General features: G+C 38.0%; 1 protein-coding gene across 8 annotated transcripts in view; it reads right to left on the reverse strand.

Annotated features, from left to right (window-relative positions):
* The window catches only part of NFIB (nuclear factor I B), a 238943-nt gene that overhangs the window by 26842 nt on the left and 190184 nt on the right, over nucleotides 1–21917 (reverse strand). For 2 of the 8 annotated variants that reach the window (XM_049634901.1, XM_049634920.1), the window contains exons 7-10: nucleotides 15873–16007; nucleotides 11805–11989; nucleotides 7413–7578; nucleotides 3890–3972 (exon numbers count right to left, since the gene is read on the reverse strand). In XM_049634901.1, the coding sequence (XP_049490858.1) occupies nucleotides 3890–3972; nucleotides 7413–7578; nucleotides 11805–11989; nucleotides 15873–16007 (569 nt within the window). The remainder of the gene's footprint in view (nucleotides 1–3889; nucleotides 3973–7412; nucleotides 7579–11804; nucleotides 11990–15872; nucleotides 16008–21917) is intronic. The other 6 variants (XM_049634941.1, XM_049634952.1, XM_049634930.1 and 3 more) reach the window with 4 other exon arrangements.

Here is a 21917-nt window from a genome sequence, read left to right on the forward strand (position 1 = left end):
GAAGGCCTACAATTTTAACAGATTCATTATGAGGTTGACCAGATAAGGTACTGGTGCTAATTCGAGCAAGCCGCCTCCTGTTCGCCACTCATACTAAAATTGTTAGCGTGGATTATAAAATAATTTCTGGGAAGTCCAACGCTCTGCCATGTAGTTCCCATTCTCTCAGCTACAAAACTTGGGACATGTGGGTCCCCTCACTGCCTATCACAGGGAACGTGCACAGTGTGCTCGCAGCACGAGGAAGAGAAACACTGCATTTTACTAAGCTTCTGTGAAGTTAAGTCAGCGTGGAGATCCTGGACACTTCTGAAAAAGGTCCAAATCATAAAAAGACATTTCTCAGGAAAGACCAAAGAGTTCAGTTTGCCAAAGCAGGACCCAGGGGTTCCTCAAGCCACCACACCACTTTCCCATAGAAAAGTCAAAGAAAAATGAAGCTCCAGTTGATGTCTGCTTTTAAGACCTCCCCAAGCCAACAGTGAACGCAGGAATGAAGCCAATCATCCCAAAGACAGTCTAGTTCCAGACCCTGAACAACGCGACACACAGGATTATGTTAGGAGATAAAGGAAAAATTCAAGTCCTGATCAGCTGGCATGAGCTGATGATTATAATTAGAGGATTGTTTGTCAGGGCAAATGATCAACTCGTTTACGTGAATCTTTTTGAAATAGTCTTCATGATTACGGATTATTTTTTGGATTCAAATGAGATATCATATTTACAATGATAGGTGAAATTCTCGTGTCAGGAAAAAAAACACGAGTATTTCAAGGCAGTTAGCAACCGACATTAATCAGTAATAACCATTTTAAGGAGCACTGAGGTATAGCATTACTAACAACAGCTGTATGTGTACCAAGTTAATGGGTACAAAAGTATATGCTTTTGTGCTTCTAGTATTCAGATTTGCCAATATGGATGTATTACTCTTACAAGTGGAATATTGGGTTAATTTTAATATTTGCCATCTCAATTTAAGAACGCCAGTATCCCTGTGTGTTTGAAATGACTATATTGAAAGGTCTCCTTTATTGTCATTTTGTGGAAAGATTATTTATAAGATAGTCAAAATTATTCAACAATCTTAAATTTATTGTTAACCCTAATTTATGTAGGCTATATTAAAGTTCTTTTGTGAGAAAAAAATAGCATTGCACAATGCACATCAATACTTTTCATAACCTAAAAGGATAAATCTTTATAAAGAGGCCGCCAATAAACTGAAGAATGTACCTGGTGACAATATTTATTCTTAAGGGGTCATGTATATTAAAGGCTATGGGGAATGTTTAAAAGAACTCTCTCAGACTAAATCCATTGCCTTTCTAATTTTGAATTTCTCCTAGCTAATATAAAATGATTGATTACCTTTATTTCATGTACCCCTTGATTTTCCTTTTCATTCATCATTGAGTGCTTTAAACCAAATGCATTTAGAACCTGCTGCTACAAGAGTGGTCTCTTTTAAATCTTTGTAAAGTAATGAAAGGACACAGTAAATCAATCTCATTTCTGCTGTAGGAAAGCATAACCTTTACTCTACTGAAGTCATTTAAAGTATTTCTGTCCCTCTGTTCCTGGATAGTAAGCCTAAAACTTCATCTCAGTGATTCTTTCAAAATTTAAAAGCAGAAAAGTAATAATCTCTTAACTGGAACCTTACTTTAGTAATATTCGTGGATAGTATGAGATGCATATACATTCATTTTCCGCATGCCTCAAAACTGTAGCTCATTATAAATTTGCCATATTGGGCTTCTTCATGTCAAAAAGTAGCACTCTTTCATCATCTACAGGACAAATTATCCGTCTGCATGGTAAATGCAGATTCTAAATAGAATTGAACATTTCATTTTTAGCTCTGACCCTTCTATAGTTTTTTTCTTCCGAGGATCTATACACATCGTACGTTCCATAAATATCAACCGCATTTGACCAAACAAATCATATTTCTATTGTAAGAGGTCTTCACTTGACATTGCCCACTTAAATAAGAAATGGTGGTCTTTAATAACAAAAGTTGGTAGTTCTGGAACTCGCGTATATGTATTTTCAATTAAAATGTGCCCAGATCTCCATCTACATTAAGACTCATACCTTCCTGATGCCTGCCAAGTGTTCTCGATTCATCCTCGGATATGCGAAAGACAAAGTAAATTTTACATGATGGACTTTTGTGATCATAATTACCTGAGCCTCTAAAGTTAGTCATCTGTGGTAAATAAAAGAAATTAAAGCTGCCACAGGTTAGCACAGCGGGATGGGAAGATTGCTTCTAAATACGTGGAATTGGATATAGTCTAAATGTGTTTGAGGCTAAAGGAGGCATGTTTCTATGAATTAAAAATTAACTGGAAAGTAGAGATGTGTCATAAAGAATAATGCAAATCCCATGATGAAGATATTTCTGAAAATATGTGGAATGATTTTGAAAAGAACAAGTTTCTAAACCTATAAATCCTACATGTTTTTTTTAATAAACACAGTGAACATACACATTTGTCAAATAGAACCATATTATAGTAATTATAACACATTTCATATTATAGCAATTTTAGAGGTGAAAAAAAGCAACATTCCAGAGAATTATGTTGAAAAGCCAATGGCTGGCAAAACCACTAATTATTATTTGGTATTTTCATAACTGTGTACAGATGTTTTCAGTTAGTTCTCACTCTTTTGTTTGGTTTTGCTTTTTAAAAATCTGGCGCGATGTCAAGTATCTTGAGTAAGCTATCATCTTTATGATTTTCTCTGAACTCCGCAGGTGGTGACCTTTGATATATGTGGTCTGCTACCTTGGTCCTCAACTGGGCAGGACTTGGGAATTTCGCATGAAGCACAGCTAAGAGAGAGCACAAGCTAGGTGGGCACGTCCGGAACAAAGGGAAGCAGGCAAGAGGCCCTGGTGAGGCTTACTACCTACCTAACGACACAGACAAATGCACCTACAACCTATGAACGAAGAGCAGGTAAGCTTACACCAGCTCCTTCTTATTCACGATAGCCTATTTTTCCCTACTTAATATTTTGCACACTGTTAATTTCAAACTGCTCTGCTATCAGAACTTGAGAGCAGCAAACATATGCATCATAAAATATATCTAAATTCCAAAGTGTTTAGAGTTATTTCTGTCGTCCTGTAACTAGAATCATGGGATTTCTGTATTGGTATGTTCCATGCCTTTGACTGTGGCTAATTTGTTTAGAAGCCACCATTAATCCTGGCTGTATATTTTCACAGTTTGGGTAAACACTTCATTTGCATTAAATTTACAGCATTAATGAGATGTGAAATTTAAAATGCTACTTGAAACATAAATGATGTAAGAAAGCAGAACAACAAAAAAGTGTTTTATCACATCTGAAATCAGTAAGCCAATTTAAGCCTATTAAAATAGGAATGATGTGTCACCCGAGGTTTTAGCTTCATAACTCATCCTCTTGGACTAAAAGTCCAAAATGAGGAGTAAAAACATCTGGAAACTATGAAAGAGCTCAAAAACACAAATTGTGTCCTGCTTCTACTCTAATGGGCTTTTAAATCAGTTTTCAATTTTTGTCTTTGGAAGCTATAGGCTAGTAAGTTCTCAACAGCCAATAAGACTGAGAAAAATCCCCTGGCCGAGACCCTGGTTACTCATGGATGTTATCGATCTAGGCCACAGAGGTGGAAAAAGTCTTGAGCCAATTTGAGAAACCCTGTTTAGAGAGGCAAGAAACAAAGGATAAATGAGAAAATATTCTGGAAAATGAAATGATCAGTTTCTTTCCCAGAAGCCCCCAGGAGCCCCGTTCTGAGTCCAGATCTGAGAGGCAGCATGGAGAGAGCACCAATGCGAAAGCGTGGCTACACCATCACACCTGGGTGAAACTTGCCCACCTGTTGCTGATGTAGGAAGGATGGGTCTCTTGGGCTTAGTCCCACATATCGATTGGCTTGAGATGTGCCTGAGGCTGTGTAGGCTGATTAAGGAAGAACAAAAACAAAGATAAAAATTGTGAACTATCAGAATGAACACCCTGTCCATGTAAAAGAAACCCAGAGAGGCGGGATTTGCAACCAAAAAATAAAACAAATAAATAAAATAAAATAAAATAAAATAAAATAAAATAAAAGTGTCGCTATTTTTCTGTTCTTTTGTCTGAGTGAACACCAAGTAATACATAAAAGAAAGGGCAGTTGACCTCAAATCAGTTAGTTTTTCCCCCTCCCCAGAAATCTATCCAGTAAACCACATCTGACCTTTGGCAGTGGGTGTCTCACACTGACGTGCTCCGATTATAGTCCCACGGGAGTACCAAGGGCTGGCTCTGTAGCAGGGCCCCTTTCCTACTTGTACTGTTTCACCAGATATTAGCTGTCTAACAATGGAATAATCGATGAGGGTCTGCGATTCTAAACGTAAAAGCAGACTGAAAGTCTGTCGGGAAAGAGTGAAAGCTTGTAATAATGGGATGTAAGCAGATGGGCTTGATGATACCGAATGAACAACGTCTTGCTAAAGAGAAAATCTAATATTACTAACATGAAGGAGAAGCCTATATTTATGATAGCACAGAGAGTGAATCAGGTCAGAACTTCAGTTAATGTGAAAATGACCTAAAGTGTCAGAGAAATGTTTTGGAAAAAAAAATTCTTTCTTTTTCGTAAGCGCAAAGAGTCAATTTCTTGTGACTGGCCCAGGGAGGGAGTGGTGACATCTTTTAGATACTTGGCCACCAGGCGTTAAGTACATGTGGGGAATATTCCTTAAATTATTTTGATCTCACCTTGCAAGTACTTTTGGTACAGGTGCTTTTTGGTACAGAGTGAATTTTCCAAAGAAAACAGCTCCCTATTCCTAAAGATTTTTGTTTCTTTTCACAAGGAAAGGACTTTCCAGCACTAAGCAACCCCACTGCCTCATGCTGGAATAAACAGAAGAACTATATTTTCGCCATTTATGTTACATTTATAGGTCTGAAGAAAGCTAAAATGTTTGGCCGAACACCATCAGATTAATGAAAAATCGACATTAATTTTAAAAAGGCTTTTTTCTTTTAAGCCAAATATATTAATTCTGCCATGTCCATTTGAAGGGTTGCAGAATTTGATCCACTAAAGCTTTTTTAGGTCAACTTTTTAAAACAGTGAAGATGCTCACAATTCAGCTTTAATTACTCCTGAATAAAGGGCCCATACAAGGGCAGCCATAAGCAGCCAGTGGCCCTACTTGATGACCAGGCCTCTGGCATTCAACGCAAAGCATGGACAGCTGGAGAAGAGCCTCATAGAGGCTCAGAAAGCGATATTCCTTCTTTTCAACCATGAGAAGGAGGTTTCCTTCATCTATGTGTTTTCTTTAATTTCACTGACTTATCAGTTCAATGACCAATTTCTCATGATCCGTGTTGTCTCGGGAGCTGGTGCTACAAGTCTGTTTATAGGAAAGAAAAACAACTCACTAGATTTCTTTTATGTGGGAGTGGGAAATAAGCCGATACAGCCATCTTTATACAACCAAGATATACCTTCTGAATATTTTGTAATTTCATGAGTCAAATCAGATCCCTTTTGATCAACCTACAGGTGAGTATTAAGAACAATTCATTAGCAAGCAGGCTAATAGCACTCCCATGGTGAGCTGTGATCCTTGGGGTCTGATCTTCCCTTGAAGGTCCTCTATTAATATCACTATAAGATTAGGTAAATGAAGTTTCTAGAACTCGGTTTGGATCATTTATCCTGTGATAGTCTTTCAAATGCTTTTCAAAAAAATCTTCTGGTTTTCATTTGCTTTTATTTAAATTGCTGACCTTGGTTTGCTCAAAGATGCCAACACATCCACTTTTAAAATCTGGATTGTGAGGGGCAAGTGGGTTGATGAGCACCGAGGAGGGCACCTGTTGGGATAAGCACTGGGTGTTGTATGGAAACCAATTTGACAATAAATTTCATAAGAAAAATAAAATAAGTACAAAATAAAATAAAATCTGGATGTCGTATTTTAGTGGCCGTAATGTACACAGCTAACCTTTGGAGCAAAAGAATTCTTAGTCCTCCTTGACTGGATTTCACCCATCTGTGCATTCAGGGAAGTGTTCCCTAGTGTAGGACCCTCTACCAACAAACCAGTTACAAACAATAAAGATTATGGATGGGAATTGCAAGCCTACATGGACAGATTAGGCTATGGGGCCTCATGAATTTTGAGAAAGAAATGCTGAATTCACTGTACACTCAAAGTATTGTCCATTTCTCTTGTAGGGTCCCTTTCTAGGTTTTCAGAAGCCGCAAAAAAAAAAGAAAAAAAAGAAAGAAAGAAAGAAAGAAAGAAAGAAAGAAAGAAAGAAAGAAAAAACAAGAAGAAAGCATCTTTCCAAAGCCTGAAAAAAGGAAGAGCCAGGGGTGTCTCTGTAATTCTGTAATTTTACTTAGACATTTCCAGAGCTTTTTGATTTTTTTTTTTTGCCTTAGGAAAGAAAATGGGACCTCTGAATTTCAGGTATATAATGCATAATTGATGAGGAGTCTGCTAATTCCTCCTGACTGGAGCTTTATCTCTTCCACTTGACCAATCTGTACGTGCCAATTCCAGTTCCAGGGAGCCTGCAGTTTGAATGAAGCCAATTGAAAAACTGCGTGATAATTTCTTGTGTATTTATGAGTATTCGATACGAAGAAGCAAAGGAATCATTTGGTTTATTGGTAGGTTCGATGTAAGTTCACTGGATAAATCTCTGACATTTAAAATGTTATGGCCACGTTCAAAACCACAGTACCTGATGGACCATGATAGGCAAAAACGAAAACAAAAAACAAAAACAAAAATGAAAAAAAAAAAACCAAAAAACAAAAAATGGCCGAAAGTGCAATTGGCTTATGTGTGCCTAATACTCAACTTTAAAATGTTATCTGCATCCAACATCGTGTAACTGTTTTTTGTCTTGTTTTGTTTTGTTTTGTTTTGCTTTGTTCTTGCAATGACATAGCCTATAGCGACGTAAACGGGCAATTATTTTACAGAGGCCCTGATTCGGACTGCCGTGTGAAGGGCATTGATTTCTATAGGAATGCTCCAATAAGTAACAATTATCTAATCTCTCTGGGTGACATAAAAACCTTGTACACTGAGTTATGTTATTCAGTGTATTTTCGATGTATACCTCGAACGAGCAGGCATGACATTATTTTTCTGACAACTGTTTATTCAACAAATGAGCTTCTCCCTTTTCAAATAGGATGGACTGCCTGAAATTTGATAAGAGAGAGCTTGTGAGAGCCAGGCCACATACATGCCTGCTAGTTCCACATAAATGAGAAATCTCCATCTGGTCTGAAAAGTTGCCGTGTTTCCCACCTTGGATCAGACATCCAACGGTGCCTTTGATGGACATTTCTCATTTCCTACAGAAATACTTACTGGTTGCTGTAGGTGAAGCTGCCTCACCTTCAGTGGATGTAGTGATGGGTTTAGTATCTGTCATGGTCAGGGTCACAGGTCGCACTGCACTGGGATGGGGAGAGGGTGCCAAGACAGGTGTGAAATGGCCAGGCACTTTCCCTACTACTTGACCACTGCTGTTAGGCTACAAAACAAAAACAGAATGGCGGGTGAAACAATCCAAAAGGCAGTCATCTTGTCCACCAACTTCCACTCAGCACCCTTGGCCACACGGACCCGGTACACTTGCTGTTAACCACCACACGCCTTCCCAAGTCGGAGTCAGAGAGACCAACCAATGGTTAGTAGTAAAAAGAGGCAGCAGCACTTAAAAGGAAGTTTCACCTTCAAAACACTTCGTACGGGTTAATTCATCTTTACAACACGCCTGAGAGCCAGGCGGAACTGATCCTTTCATTCAGTAGCACGGGCAAGACTCAGGCGGAGACTTACACGCTTAGCCCAAGACTAGAGTGTAAATAATTCCTGAGCTAGTGAGAATTTGAACCGTGCCTTCTTCTTCTCTGCCGTTCGTTTTCCGCGGTCAGTCAGTTTTGGCTTTCAGCACGCGATTTTCACCTAAGGATGCTATCACTGACCCAAGCAAGACAAGGATATCTAGGAGATCAAACACATCCAACTCAATAGTTTCCATTATTTATAGTCAAAGCCCACCTTCGGCATTCAAAACCTCTAGCTCTCCGTCACACACAAGTACGCTTGGACACACACACCAAGCAATTTAGGCTCTAGGATCTCCACTTAACTTTTGACGATTGACCCATACAAGGAGATAGAATGATATTTCAAGCATTTAAAACTTCAGATCCACACGATGTAAAAGGATGGACTAGGTCTGACCTCACAACTATAAATAAAAGATTTCCAAAGTCAATTAAAATGTGCTGAAGGAAAGCAGAGGTCAATCAAGTGTACTTTGTTACCTTAAGTTACTCCTCCCTTGCTGGGCATGGAGAGTTATGCAAAACATTATTGTTGACTTTTGTGGGAATCGGCTAAGAAAATCCCCCGGGGCAATGATAGAAAAGACAGGAATATCTGAGTGTTAGCCTCTGGTAAGAAAACAGTATCCATGGTAAGGAGACAAAATCCTAAGGGTACACTGTTTGAAAAAAAAATACTGGAATGTATTTTTCTAGACAGAGCATGCTATCCTTGATTACACCCATGTTGGAATTCTCCACTGCATGATGTACATAACAATTTGCCATGAGAGTATTCTCCACAAATATTTCGGCTCTCTGTGTTAAAGGTAAACAGTGCAATGAACGGAATAGTTATTTAATTCCCTGCACAGAAATCACCAGAAGACGTTTCTTTAGATAAAAAGATGGACAGCTAATAACACTTAAACACAGTCAATGAGACACATGCGCTAAGTCTTTGGTTAGGTTCCTCGGAGGCCACATTACTTATTCTGTAAAGAATAATGGACTTCTTGAATATCCTGACTATTCATCATGAGTAATTTTAAGTATTTAACTTTATGTCAGGAAAATTGACCAGCGTCTCCCCCACGGAAACCTACGAGAGAGTTTATGAGGGAGTTATATCTTTAAACTAATTTTATTTAAAATAATCCATTGAGTAGCATGACTGTCTCACTCAAATCGGTGCACCAGCGACGTAATTAATCTCCAAATTGCTGTGGGGAGGACAAGGCCTCTCAGTTGCCAGACCTAACAATCAAAATCAGCGCAGGGCCACAGGATATTTCAAAAGGAAGAGTGAACTACAGGTGAATGAGTCCTCATTCCGCCCCCCCCCCCTCATTTTTAGGGCTAAACAGGTAAGTATCAAGAATCCTCTTTTGAAATGCACCTTAACTGGTTTTTGAGTTGGAGTTAAAAATCAAAGCAGGTATGAGGTGCCCATAAAAACAATTCGGTAATTTACTAGAGAGACAGATTTTTCCTTTCAAGGGGAAAAAGGCATTTTCTTTTAAAGCAGACCATCAGCTTCTGGTTATCTGAACACATTGCAAAAGACTGTTTTGAGTATCTGCCTCAAGAAAGAAGAAAGGTCTCTCTCTATCACTCGTGGTACATGCGGTAGTAAAGAGCGTTTCCATATTCTGTGTACCCCAAACAGTTTGCTGGGACCTACCTGAGAACACGGGATGGAAGAATGACAATAATGTCAAGAAAATGCTGCACGTGATGTGTTATTACCTCGCCGATTCTGCAAGCTTTGTCTACTGGAATGGAATCGACATGAACCAACAGACGTTTCACTCATTTAAAAACGACAAAAGTGACAAGTCCCAAGCCAATACAGACAACTCTTCTGGAATTCAGAGTCAGAATAGGAGGGTTATTCCTTTTTGGTCTTCCACTGGTTCAAACAGATGAAGCTGTACTACTATAAAGCGTCTCTTTTAAGACCGTTAGATGAACTTTCATACCACAGATAGGAAAAGAGAGACATCTCATTTGAAGATGAAGTTGAGCGGCATTAGGAAAGGATTACCCTACTTGCTCCTATTACATAAAATCCTGAGAGGGAAATTTTTTCTTTTTTTAAATTGAGATGAAAGTAAGATGCTTCTCTTAGAAGCTAGATCTTTACCTTAAAAATAGGAAGAAAAACAGAACAATATAGGCAGATTATCACCTAATATGCCCTCTTAACTTATAAAGAAATGGAAATATACCTAAAACAAGCACTGAATAATTAAAGAAATGCGTAACACTAAGGGCCTGATTTTAATTTGCATAATTTTTCCCCTAACAGTGCCTAATTAAGACATCAGTTAAAAAAAAAAATCCAATGGAACTCTAAGATTTTCCACACTGAATTAACGTTAAGGACTTTTAATGGATGTCTTAATTAGACTTTGTTATTCATGGAAATTCTACACAAATTAAAATCAGACCTTGTGTGCACTGTTCCCAGCTGAGTCTAGCAAAATGCTCTATGGAACTGAGACTCTTGAATCCACGATCTGACAGCAAATTTTATTTCTAAACTGATATATTAAGATCTACTGTTTTACTTAGTAATTATTATTATAGTCATTAAAAGTGCTATACCATTTGGACATTTTCTTCTAAAATACAAATGGCTTAATTACAAATTCAAAACTCAAGAACGGTGTGTTTACTTTAGTATTATGAGTCAACAGAACTACAAGCACAGGTAACTTTTTAAGTAACCAAAATGGTGCTGGCTATGTCGTTATTCAAAAAAAAAACATTCAGAAAAGACCATTTTCCTTCATTTTAACAATCACGACCAACATGATTCTTCCAGATCTTTTCTTTGTTAATTCTAAATTAATATGCACATACTATTTACTGGCATTTTAGTAACTGAACAGCATTAATGACAGAATGTTTATGACAATCTCTCAGCGCATTAAAAGGCATAATAAGGAGTGGGCAGGAGTCTTGGAGGGAAAGCAGCAATGCCAAATACCAGACCATAAGATCAAAACTACAGTACAGATTCTGGATATGATGATTTGTGCCGACTCTGGCACAAAGACTGTCTATTTGATAATGAAAAATCCTCTTATATCAAATCCCTGTGAAGTGACCTCTCCATAGAAGAAGCCACATGTTTAGGGAGTGAGAAAGGCACGTGAGTCACTACACTTACACAATAAAAGTCCCTAAAACCACCGAACAATGTTAGAAAGAAAGAAAGAGAGAGAGAAAGAAAGAAAGAAAGAAGAAAGAAACAGAGAAAGAAAGAAAGAAAGAGAGAAAGAAAGAAAGAAAGAAAGAAGAAAGAGAAAGAAAGAAAGAAAGAAGAAACAAAGGAAGAAAGAAAGAAAGAAAGAAAGAAAGAAAGAAAGAAAAAAGACACTTCTGGCAATGTCCCTGATTATTAAATGTAGTCATGTCTGTGCAAAGAATATTCAAGTAGTCGTCAAACACTAAAAAGGTTTACGTTACCAAAGCTTATTTTAATACCTAATAGTTGGTCTATAAATACAACTGTAAGTTCTTTTGTGTGTGTTTATTTTAGCGCATACCTCGCCCCTGCCTGAAATAAGCACTTTGTCTCTGTGTTAAAGCAGGTATTCCAGAGGTGTGAACTCCAGCTCAGAGCTTTTTTGTCAATGCACTCACTTTCTGCATCAACTTTCTTTGCAGTCAATGAAAATTCAAAAACATCAAACCAAAAACACCTTCATGAATGTGCCCCTTTGGGGCAATACACTTCCTACCTGTCATTCAGCCACCTTTAAATAAAAACTTATTGAGTCACCAAGACACTTCCTGAAGATGGATTTCAAAAGCTTGATGTTCTGCCAGACATAGTGTCTGAGTAAGCTTCACGCCTTAGAGTCAGACCTGTTCCATCTCCCTTAGGCTCTACGCTTATTTTCTCTCTCATTTTTACCTGGCTGGTTTGCGGACTGGATGGGTCATAAGAAGGTACATAGTTCTTCAGAGTATCCTGAGGATTCAGGTGGGGAGGATATCTGATTGTTGGATGAGAAAAGTAGCTCGATGGGGCTGGAGGAAGAATAGCTTGTGTTGGAAATGGCAACGGTGAGGGTGGAGGTGGAGTTCGAGTTGAGATGACTGTAGAAGATAGAAAAGGGGAGACGGACGTCAGCTGTGATGCCCACCGCTCCACCCGACCCTGAGAACCCTGTGAGACTGCGCCACTCCAGCTCTTCCCTTTTCCCCCACCATCTACCCAAACTCTCCTGCGGAGACAGCGAGTCTTTTGCTCTACGCTCCACACCGGCACCGAGAACACGCAGACCCTACCCCCCTCTAGGGGACCAGCAATCTTGCTTTCTAGATCTATGAACGAGGAGACAAGGAAGTTTCCGTTTTATAGGCAAAGCCAGTGCTTCATGAAACATGTCTTAAAGCAAAGTTATTTCCCATCCAGAATACGATCTTTGATCAGAAAGTCTTTGGGTCTTAAGTCCAGATCAACTCACAGCATTAATTAAAGGGCAGGGGCACCCACAGACTATCAGAATTCAAAACAGAAGTGTACTCCAATTCTAAATAAAGATCTTCCCTATACATCCTGGCAGGTGGTTGGTTAAAAGAGAAGCCAATAATTAGTAAGCAATAATGTCCTGAATAAGTACCTGATCATTGTATAAATGCTTATGAACATCTGAACACAGGGTCTGGTAATGCTTTCTCCTAATGAAAATGTTCCTTTCAAAACCAAAAGGGCTCTATTCTATAACTACTCTTCTTCCTACTCTAACTTTTTATTACATGTAGCTTAAAAGACATTATTAAGATAAGACCAAGAGTATAACCCACAGAAATGTGAATTTAAACTTTCATATAGGCACATTAACTTACCAATAAATCGCATATTTTATAAAGGGAAATAATATATAAAACATATGCAATGTAGGCGATGTTTAATTGTACTGTAATTTTTCAACATCAGTATGACCACAATTTATTGTTTAGATTTTAAAATATAATTCTTAAGTTTGAAAAATGGGGAAAGAATATAATTGCATGATCATTATCTCTATAACGTTGAGGAAAATAACCACATGAGTACAATTTAAGAGTACCAACGAGTATATGTAGAAGTGAAGATTAAATGTCTGTTTCTATTTAATATTTTGATCCAAATCATAGGAAATTACATATGATAAATGTTTAGTGTTTTATGAGACAACTTAGCAAACAATATGAAAAATAAATTCTTTCCATGACCTATTAATGAAAATCATCTGGAAAGACTAATCTCCAACTCTGTAATTATGTGTATATATATATACACACATATACTGTACTTTTAAAGGGATATTACTTATCTTCTCCAAAGAAAGTTTTTTTTTTTCAGAAAATACAAGAAATTAAGAATGTGTGGAGAAGAGTCATAAGTTCAATTTTATGGTCACAATTTTGTTCCCTGAATGTCCTGGGAGAGCTGAGAATCCCCTGTATTATTCTTACAATGCAGATTCCTGGGCTTAACCACAGACCTACTGGATGAAGCCCTCCAGGGGTAAGACACTAGAAAATACGATTTAAACAAGGGCCTCATGTAATCTTTCCATACACTGAAGTCTGTGCATCCTCCATCGAAGGGATGCATTTGAGAGAACAATGACATATTTCTTTAAACGAAACTCCTTTTTGAAATATCACTCTAAGGAGTATGCACATATGAAAGTATAATTTAAGGAAATGCGAACACCTAAGTTGAATTGGGCATCTTTTTTATCTGGTGTTGACGTGCTCTTAATCTCGGCTCAATCTAACCATGGTCTTCACCTGTGTCTATACACAAGCCCCTGAAGGATATATATGTAGCTCCATCTTGGGTCCTGTGAGCTTCGAGATCAATACGGCACCAGTAGTTTGGGAAGAGCTCTTTGTTCAGTGAGACTGGCACCTCTCAAATCAGGCCTCAAATCTCTGAGCTCCCTGGTTTTGAGCTCGCCTAACTGGTAAGCGGCTTGATACAAGCTAGGTAGAAAATCACATTTCAAACTGAAAGTAAAAATGGCTACTTGATGTCAGTAAAAGTCATTCTCGTCCTTTAGGAAAGGCAAAGCAAAGCACAAGGCAGAAAACACTTCCCTTCATTATGAAAGAATTCATACAGGCATACATGTATGGAGATGTATTTCTAGTCTACATTATTGCAAAGCCTTCGCAATTGTCCTCTTTCCCCCAGTCTTGCTCCTTCCAATACATCCTTAATGGTCTCATAGGAAGGAATTTTTTTAAATACCATTTTAAGCACGTAACTCCCCTGCTACACATCTTTCACTGGCTCCCTACTGCTTCCAGAATAATTGCCCAACGACTTCACAGGTTTATATTGTCTTCGGGTGCTGCAGGAACCTGTCCTGGCTCACTTCTTGGGACTCATCTCTGGCCACTCTCTCCTGGTAGGCCACGTTAAGATACTTTTGGATTCTGGGATATACGGCAGTTTCTTGCTGCAATGACTTCTGTGACACTGATACCTGCTGTTCACTCTGTCTGAAACAACCTTCCTCTTGGCTGCTTCTTCCTTCTCATAGTGAAGTCCCTCTTTAAACTTGAGTTAAGAACACATCGCTTCCAGGTATCTAATCCTTTTGCAAATGTCTAGTCCTGTTCAGATTTGATGCCCACCTGATGTGGTCCCCTCGTCTCCCTACTGTCCCATGAGCTCTTTAAAGACAGAAACTCTCATGACCAAGGTGCCTACCATAGGCCTTAGCACATTACATCTTGAATAAATATCTGGAGAAGGACCAAGCTGGAAAGCTTATCTAGGTTTCTCATGGTTCAGTATATAAAAATGTACTATTTAATGTTTTCCAAATGATAGAAATATGATTATTTTAGTCAGGTGTCATAATAAATGGATAATTTGACAAAACTAATTTTGCTCCTAATATTGGAGCATTACAGATCCATGAATAGTTACTGATTTTTTTCACCTATCGTAGCAGCACAAATGATATAAATATAATTTTTTCATCACATTTGATTTGTATACTCTTTTCTTAATTTTATAATTCTCTTAGTGATAACAAGGAAGGCCATGCATCTGTAAAGTACTGGATAGCAACAATACACATCAACACACACTTACAGAGCAAAGCTAAGGACGTTTTTATGCCTGAAGCTGTAACCTTTGAATAAAGGTTTAAAAACCAGACTCAATTTGTTTGAAGGATAAGAAATCACCTATCTCTAAATTAAAAGCAATAAGAGTATTGCTATAAACACATTTATACACAAAACCTTCCCCACCAAAAATTCAGTATACTCCTTTCTAGGGCTCCATAATAATAGATAGGTAGAAAGTATACAGTATTGCTTATTAATTATATCTGATTTTTAATTTCTGAAAGGGGATTTAGTTTTTTTTAAAGTACAAAGGTGAAATATTGTATTCTTTTTCCTATGTAAATTAAGATAATAGACATAATATCAAGTGTACCAGTCTATAGGAAATATTGGTGCACATAAAAAAAAAATGTCCCAGGAAAATAGCTCTTTTATTTTTCTGATTAATTTTACTCCTAAATAAGTAGCTAAATATTGATTTTTATATAGAAAATAACATTTATGGAAATAGTGTCTGTAGATCTTAATGCCTCTGGAAATACTCTGAACTCAGCAACATACTTGAAATCCCATCTTTCTTCGGTCGAATAGATAGAATGGGGGCCAATCCGAAAGCTATTGTTAAGATAACTATGTATCCCACATTTTCCAATTTTTTGTGATTATCATCTTGCCAATAAAGGCAATTAAAAATACATACATAAATGTTATGTAATGGAATTATTTGAAAATCTTTTCTCATATACTGATAAGAAGAAAATTTTTGATAGGATCATGGCCCTCCCTCTTTTGGTTGAGAAAATGTGGTCACCCCAGTTAGAACTGTAACTCTTGTCCCATCCCTGAGAGTGAGCTCTGCAAACAAGAGGGAGGCTTCTCCTCTATGCTTGAAACTCCTCACCACTGTGTGCAACTCCAGGTATTCCGGGATGATGGTGCTGGGGGAAAGTGCTCAATCTTGGGGAAGAATCTTGCGGAGATGTAGAGCTGAACAGTGGCTTTTCAGGCTTCTTCATAGTAGTCGGAGAAGACATATCTGCAAAGGAAGAGGGAAACCTCAAGCTTCTTTCTTCAGCTATAACATTCCCATTAACATAAGAAAAGACCTCTTTTCCCACATTTTATTATTTTTGTACTTTGGCTCTTGTACAAAATATGTACTGAGGGTCAAAGACCCAGTTTTATTGGAGACTTGAAATATCTGTCAGATGCAATTGCCACTGAAGTTAACCCAAGTCTTCATTAAAATTATCATCAGAATTATTCTTCCTACTAGATGAATCTTGAACTTTTGAAAAACTAAGTATCATGTTTCCCTCGGCACCCTGGTTCACATCAAGGTCTTTTTTACCTCAGCATTTCATTCTTAGATGTACACGATTCACGGGTTTGTCTTTTGACCTGCTGACTACACTGTGGAAAAAAACAGAGGAAAACCTGGTGCAAATGTGAAAAACAACCTTTGGGAATGCTGGTAAGTCTATCATTGATTTAATATCTTTTATGGAAAACTCATTACTTGTTTAACAAAAAGTACATTCCTTCATTTGCTCATTCTGCAAATATTTATTGGCTTCCTCTATTTGCCAGGTAAAGTCGAGGATGTCATGAAAAATAAAAAGTAACTGCTGTAGAGATACTCCCTGTCAGTGAAGAGGAAAATGATAAGAAGAAAATGGCTGCCAGAGTTGAGAGGCAGGAAGTGTGTTGAAAGCAGAGGCGTTGTGGTTGTGTTTGCTGCTACTTCTCCAGCCTCACTGCACAAGGACAGCGATCACCTCGGCCTCCCCAGGTTAAGGATGGTGCCTCAGTGGCGCCATGTTTAAAATGTGGATGGGGAGGACACTCCCAGAGAGAGAAAATGTTCTGAAGAAGGGGGGCATAAAATACACAAGACGTACAAGTAGTCTGTGGAGTCGTTTGAAGTACAGACATGGAGGAGGAAGCAAGGAGCTCCCTCACACAATGAAGGGCCACGGACCTTGTGTATAAATTTCTGAATGCTTACCCTGATGGGAGAATGCTATCTATGAACAAAATATGATCACATTTTCCAGTTCAAAGCCATCCCTCCGGAAACTACATGGAGGATGAATTAGCCACAATGGAGACAGCGATCATGGAGGCCACTTAAGAAGATAGATTAATTAACACATTCCTTCCATAAATATTTATTGTAGGCTTAATAGATGCCAGACACTGTTGCAGTTGCTGGAGACACAATGGTGAACTAGATTTGGTTTCAGCTTCTGCAAACCTAAAAACTAGGGAGGAGATACACACGAGTTAAAAAGGAATTATAGGGACGCCCGGGGGGCTCAGTCAGTTAAGCGTACAACTTCAGCTCAGGTCACGATCTCGCGGTACAAGAGTTTGAGCCCCACGCTGAGTCTGGAGCCTGCTTTGGATTCTGCGTCTCCCTCTCTCTCTGCCTCTCTCTTTCTCTCTCTCTCAAAAATAAATAAACATTAAATTTTTTAATACAAAATAAGAAAATAAAAGGGAATTATAAAACAGCATAAACAGTATAAAGTAGGTCGCACTACCACAATTATCAGTTCATAGCCAATCTTATTTCCCCTTTACCCCATCCACACTGCCCCTGCTTTACTTTAAAGCAAATTCCAGACATCAAATAATTTCACTTATAAACATTTCAGTTTCTGTAAAAAAGAAATTTTTATTTTTAAAAAAACCTAAAACTTTATCGCATTAAATATATATATTTATATATTTTATATTTATGTTATAAATATATGTTTATATATTATATAGATATAACTTCCGTTTTTATTTTTTTAACGAGAAAAAGGCTTCATGCTGTTTTTTAAAAAAATGTTTATGTATTTATTTTGAGAGCATGGGCAGTTTAGGGGCAGAGACAGAGTAGGGAGAGAATCCTAAGCAGGCTCCACACTTGTCAGCACAGAGTCTGACTCAGGGCTCAAACTCACGAACCGTGGGATCATGACCTGAGCTGAGATCAAGAGTTGGGTTGCTTAACCGACTGAGCCACCCAGGCGCCCCTCATGGTGCTATTTAAAAAAAAAAAAAAATATATATATATATATATATATATGTGTGTGTGTGTGTGTGTGTGTGTGTGTATGTGTGTGTGCATATATATGTGTGTGTGTGTATGTATGTATATGGTGCTATTAATATAAGAAACTAGTTATCATTAGGATTTGCCATTTGAAAAATTACATGAACTCTGGTAAAGGCATGAAATAAAATTAAATACGTGTTTCAGCACACTGGCACTTAAAGAATGGATATGCTACTGTTAAAATAGTAGACATCACAGTCAAAAAAAAATGACAGGTATATTTGTAGCCATAAGCTATAATTTGTGACTAACTTGCTGTCATTAACCTATCAGAACTTTGATGAGTTGGTGAACCATTTCCTTATATCTTTCTCAAAAAGAAAAAATGAAAGAAGTTATCCCTAATGAAACTACAGCAATTAACGCTGTTACAAAGAAGAGAAAAAAAAAATTAAGACCATTTAAAAAACAGACCAAAAAAAAAGTTTATTTCAGCTAAGATACCTTCAAAATGCCAAAAATAATACTCAATTTCATTTAAGAGCTATATGATTTTTTTAAGTTTGTTTGTTTTGCGAGAGACCGAGGCAGCATGAGCTGGGGAGGGGCAGACAGAGAGGGAGAGAGAGAATCCCAGGCAGGCTTGAACTCACAAAACCTTGAGATCATGACCTGAGCGGAAACCAAGAGTCGGATGCTTAACTGACTTAGCTACCCAGGCGTCCGTGGAGCTATATGATTTTAAAAGGTAATAGCACAAATGTAGATTTGGGCTTGCTAGATGCTGATCATAGACATACAGGCTTTTAGGGGTGGAAAGAAGCTATATTCCATCCCTCACTTTGCAGATAGTGTAATAAGTTTCTATTCCAAACATTAATTTTTTTTTTTAGAGAGAGAGAGAAAGAGAAAGGGAGTTTGAGAGAGGGACAGGGGCAGAGGGAGAGACACAGAATCTCCTCTTAGGCAGGTTCAACGCTCAGTGAGGAGCCTGACTAGGGGCTCAATCTCACGACCCTGGGATCATGACCTGAGTTGAAATTAGGAGTCGGACACTCAACCAGTTAAGCCACCCACATACCCCTCCAAATTTTTAATTTAAAATTAACTCTTAGGGGCAGCTGAGTGGCTCAGTCAGTTAAGTGTCTGACTTGGTTTTGACTCAGGTCGTGGTTTCAGGTTCTGTGAGATAAAACCCTACCTTGGCCTTACAGTGAGAAGTCTGCTTGGGATTCTGTCTCTCCCTCTCTCTCTGCCCCTACCCTGCTGCTGTGCTCCCTTACGTGTGCGCTCTCTCTCTCGCTCTCTCTCTCTCTCTCTCTTTTTCTCTGTCAAAATAAAAATAAACACTTAAAAAAATTAACTCTTAGAAAAAGATATCTATTGACAGCCTTATGCTTTACCTGTACTTAAATGTAGATCTTAAATAAAATTAACCAGCGTAACCAGTTTCTAAAGACTCCACGTATAAATAATAAGGCATTTACTGTACATCACAGAAAAACAGTAAAATGTGACTAGAGCTTGGGAAGCAGAATGAATGTCATTTTTGGAGAAGCTCAACCAAGGCTATTTTGCAACTATTATCACAGTTTCCACATTTTCATTAAACACAGCCAAATTCACCTGAGTCACTTTTTTTTCGTAAAGAGCACATAATCAAGGGTGTTGGTACAGAAGTTCAAGAAGATGGGTGAACTAGGTAATTTTTCAGAAATGAAGCCTTTGCAGTTTCCTAGTCAAAATCATACCCTTGGCTTTACTGGGTAATTCGTATAAGTCCATTTATTTTTCCGGTTCTCTGCAGGCATGCATCGAGTAACAATGGTATCTTCGTGTTCTGAACACTCAAAGGAAATAGAGAGGCCCAGACAGCAGAAACGAAATAAAATTCACTCTTCACGTTGTAAAAGGGACCCCAAATTGTCTTCTCCTCAAACAATGAAGCTAACTTATAACAGTAAAAAGAAGAACAAGGTCCACTGTCCACACCGAAACGACTTCTTTAGAAACAGATGAAGAATGATAGTATTGGAAAGTGGGTTTCGCCGCCATTGTCTTCCCACTAGATGAAAATAATTTTTGAGCCCATTAATCAATAAAAAGATAGTGGTACCAAGTGTGTGCAAGGCACTATGCTAAGTGTACAGGGGCCACAAAGTGACCCCCCCTCCCCCAGTCAAAGGAAAAAAACGCACTGGACTGGAGAAAGAATAAAAATAAAATGTCAATTATCTGGGAGAAGTAAGGGTAGAGTTTCTAGCCATTACATTTTAATAATGAATCAAACTAGTATTGTTTTGATTTTAATTTTATTTTGGATGTCTGCAGTCTAGCAGACCTCATGCCAAACTGAAAAATGATACCGTTTCTATTTTTAATGCACTTACAGGCTATAGAAATAAAAAAAAATGTTTGAGGAATGAATATATAGGAGAGATGGTTTTAAGTGACCTTTCTGTGGAGAAAAACAAATGTCATGCTTTTCATAATCTATTGTCCCTCAAGCCGGAAGAATAATAGATAAAAAAGATTAGGTTGAAAATAAGTTGAATAATAATAAAGCTGAACAATATATAAATATATAATAAGTTGAATAAAAATACATACATAATAATGCATATGTTGAATAATACATGAAATAAAGAAGTTGGAGAGAAGAAACACGATCAGAAAAGGATTAGCTGGTGTTTCTGTTGGTGGGAAGGAGGCAGGAGTTGTTGGTGGTCCAGGAGAAAGAAACAAAAGCCAGTGCCAGCTTGCAGTGAGACAAAGACATTTAAATTTGATTCAGAAAGTAACAATTTTTAAGTGAATTGACCTCAGGAGGGAGAAACTTTCCAAAAGCTCTATTATCTTTTTCTCTTTCTGTTCTTGCAGCTTCCACTAGACCCCTTTCACTCGTACCTGGTTATATCAGAAATCTCTCCTCTAGTCCCCTTCCGGGCCTTCTTACTCCCAGCTCATTATAAAAACAGTAGTTGAAATCCTCTCCTTCAAAATATATCTTCCTCACTTTAAGATCTACCATGGTATCCCATTTTTACATAAGCTTTTCCTTATCATTCCATTTTACTTAAACTGTAGCTAAATTCATTTACTTATGGTCTCCTGGAGGAGGAGGGAGCCAGGAAGGATGTGACTCTACTGTCTTTCCTTGCAGAGGACATTCCCTCAGGGGAGAAAATGATGTCTTTCTACCTTCTTATTCCAGCTATAGAGAGGTACTTTATCCATTGAACCAAGTTAATTTATTTTCACTTTAAGCAATCCCTCCTGGGACTGCAGAGGTCTAGATTTCCTTAATTATCTTGTGTTTGTGTCTGCTATTATCCGATGGATTTTGTTTTCATTTTTAAATGTTTTAAATATTTCTTTACTTATTTATTTTTGAGAGAGAGAAGGAGCGTGCACATGGGTGTGGAGGAGGAGCACAGAGAGAGGGAGTGAGAGAATCCCAAGTAATCTCCACACTGTCAGCACAGAGCCCAATGTGGGGCTCAATTTCACAAAGTGTGAGATCACGACCTGAGCTGAGATCAAGAGTTGGTCACTTAACCAAATGAGCCACCTTGGCGCCCCTTTACTTTATTTTTAATTTTTTGATGGGTGTATTATCATTATTACTTTGTACTTGTTCTATCTATAGTGTGTGTGTGTGTGTGTGTGTGTGTGTGTGTGTGTGTGTTTGAGTTGACTAACGGTTTATCTCCTATACAAGATGATTTTATTAAAGATACAAAGATTATGGAGGCTGGAAGAACATGCTGCTTGGGAAGTGAATTTTCAAAAATCTAGCCCTGAAAGGCAGTAGAAGAGGTTAGAGCAGACCGTTTATTTTAGAGTCTCTTGCATAAAAAAGAAGCTGGATGGCGGATTGACACCTAGTAGCACAAG

The sequence above is a fragment of the Panthera uncia genome, chromosome D4 (genome assembly GCF_023721935.1).
Source record: "Panthera uncia isolate 11264 chromosome D4, Puncia_PCG_1.0, whole genome shotgun sequence".
Lineage (NCBI taxonomy): Eukaryota > Metazoa > Chordata > Mammalia > Carnivora > Felidae > Panthera > Panthera uncia.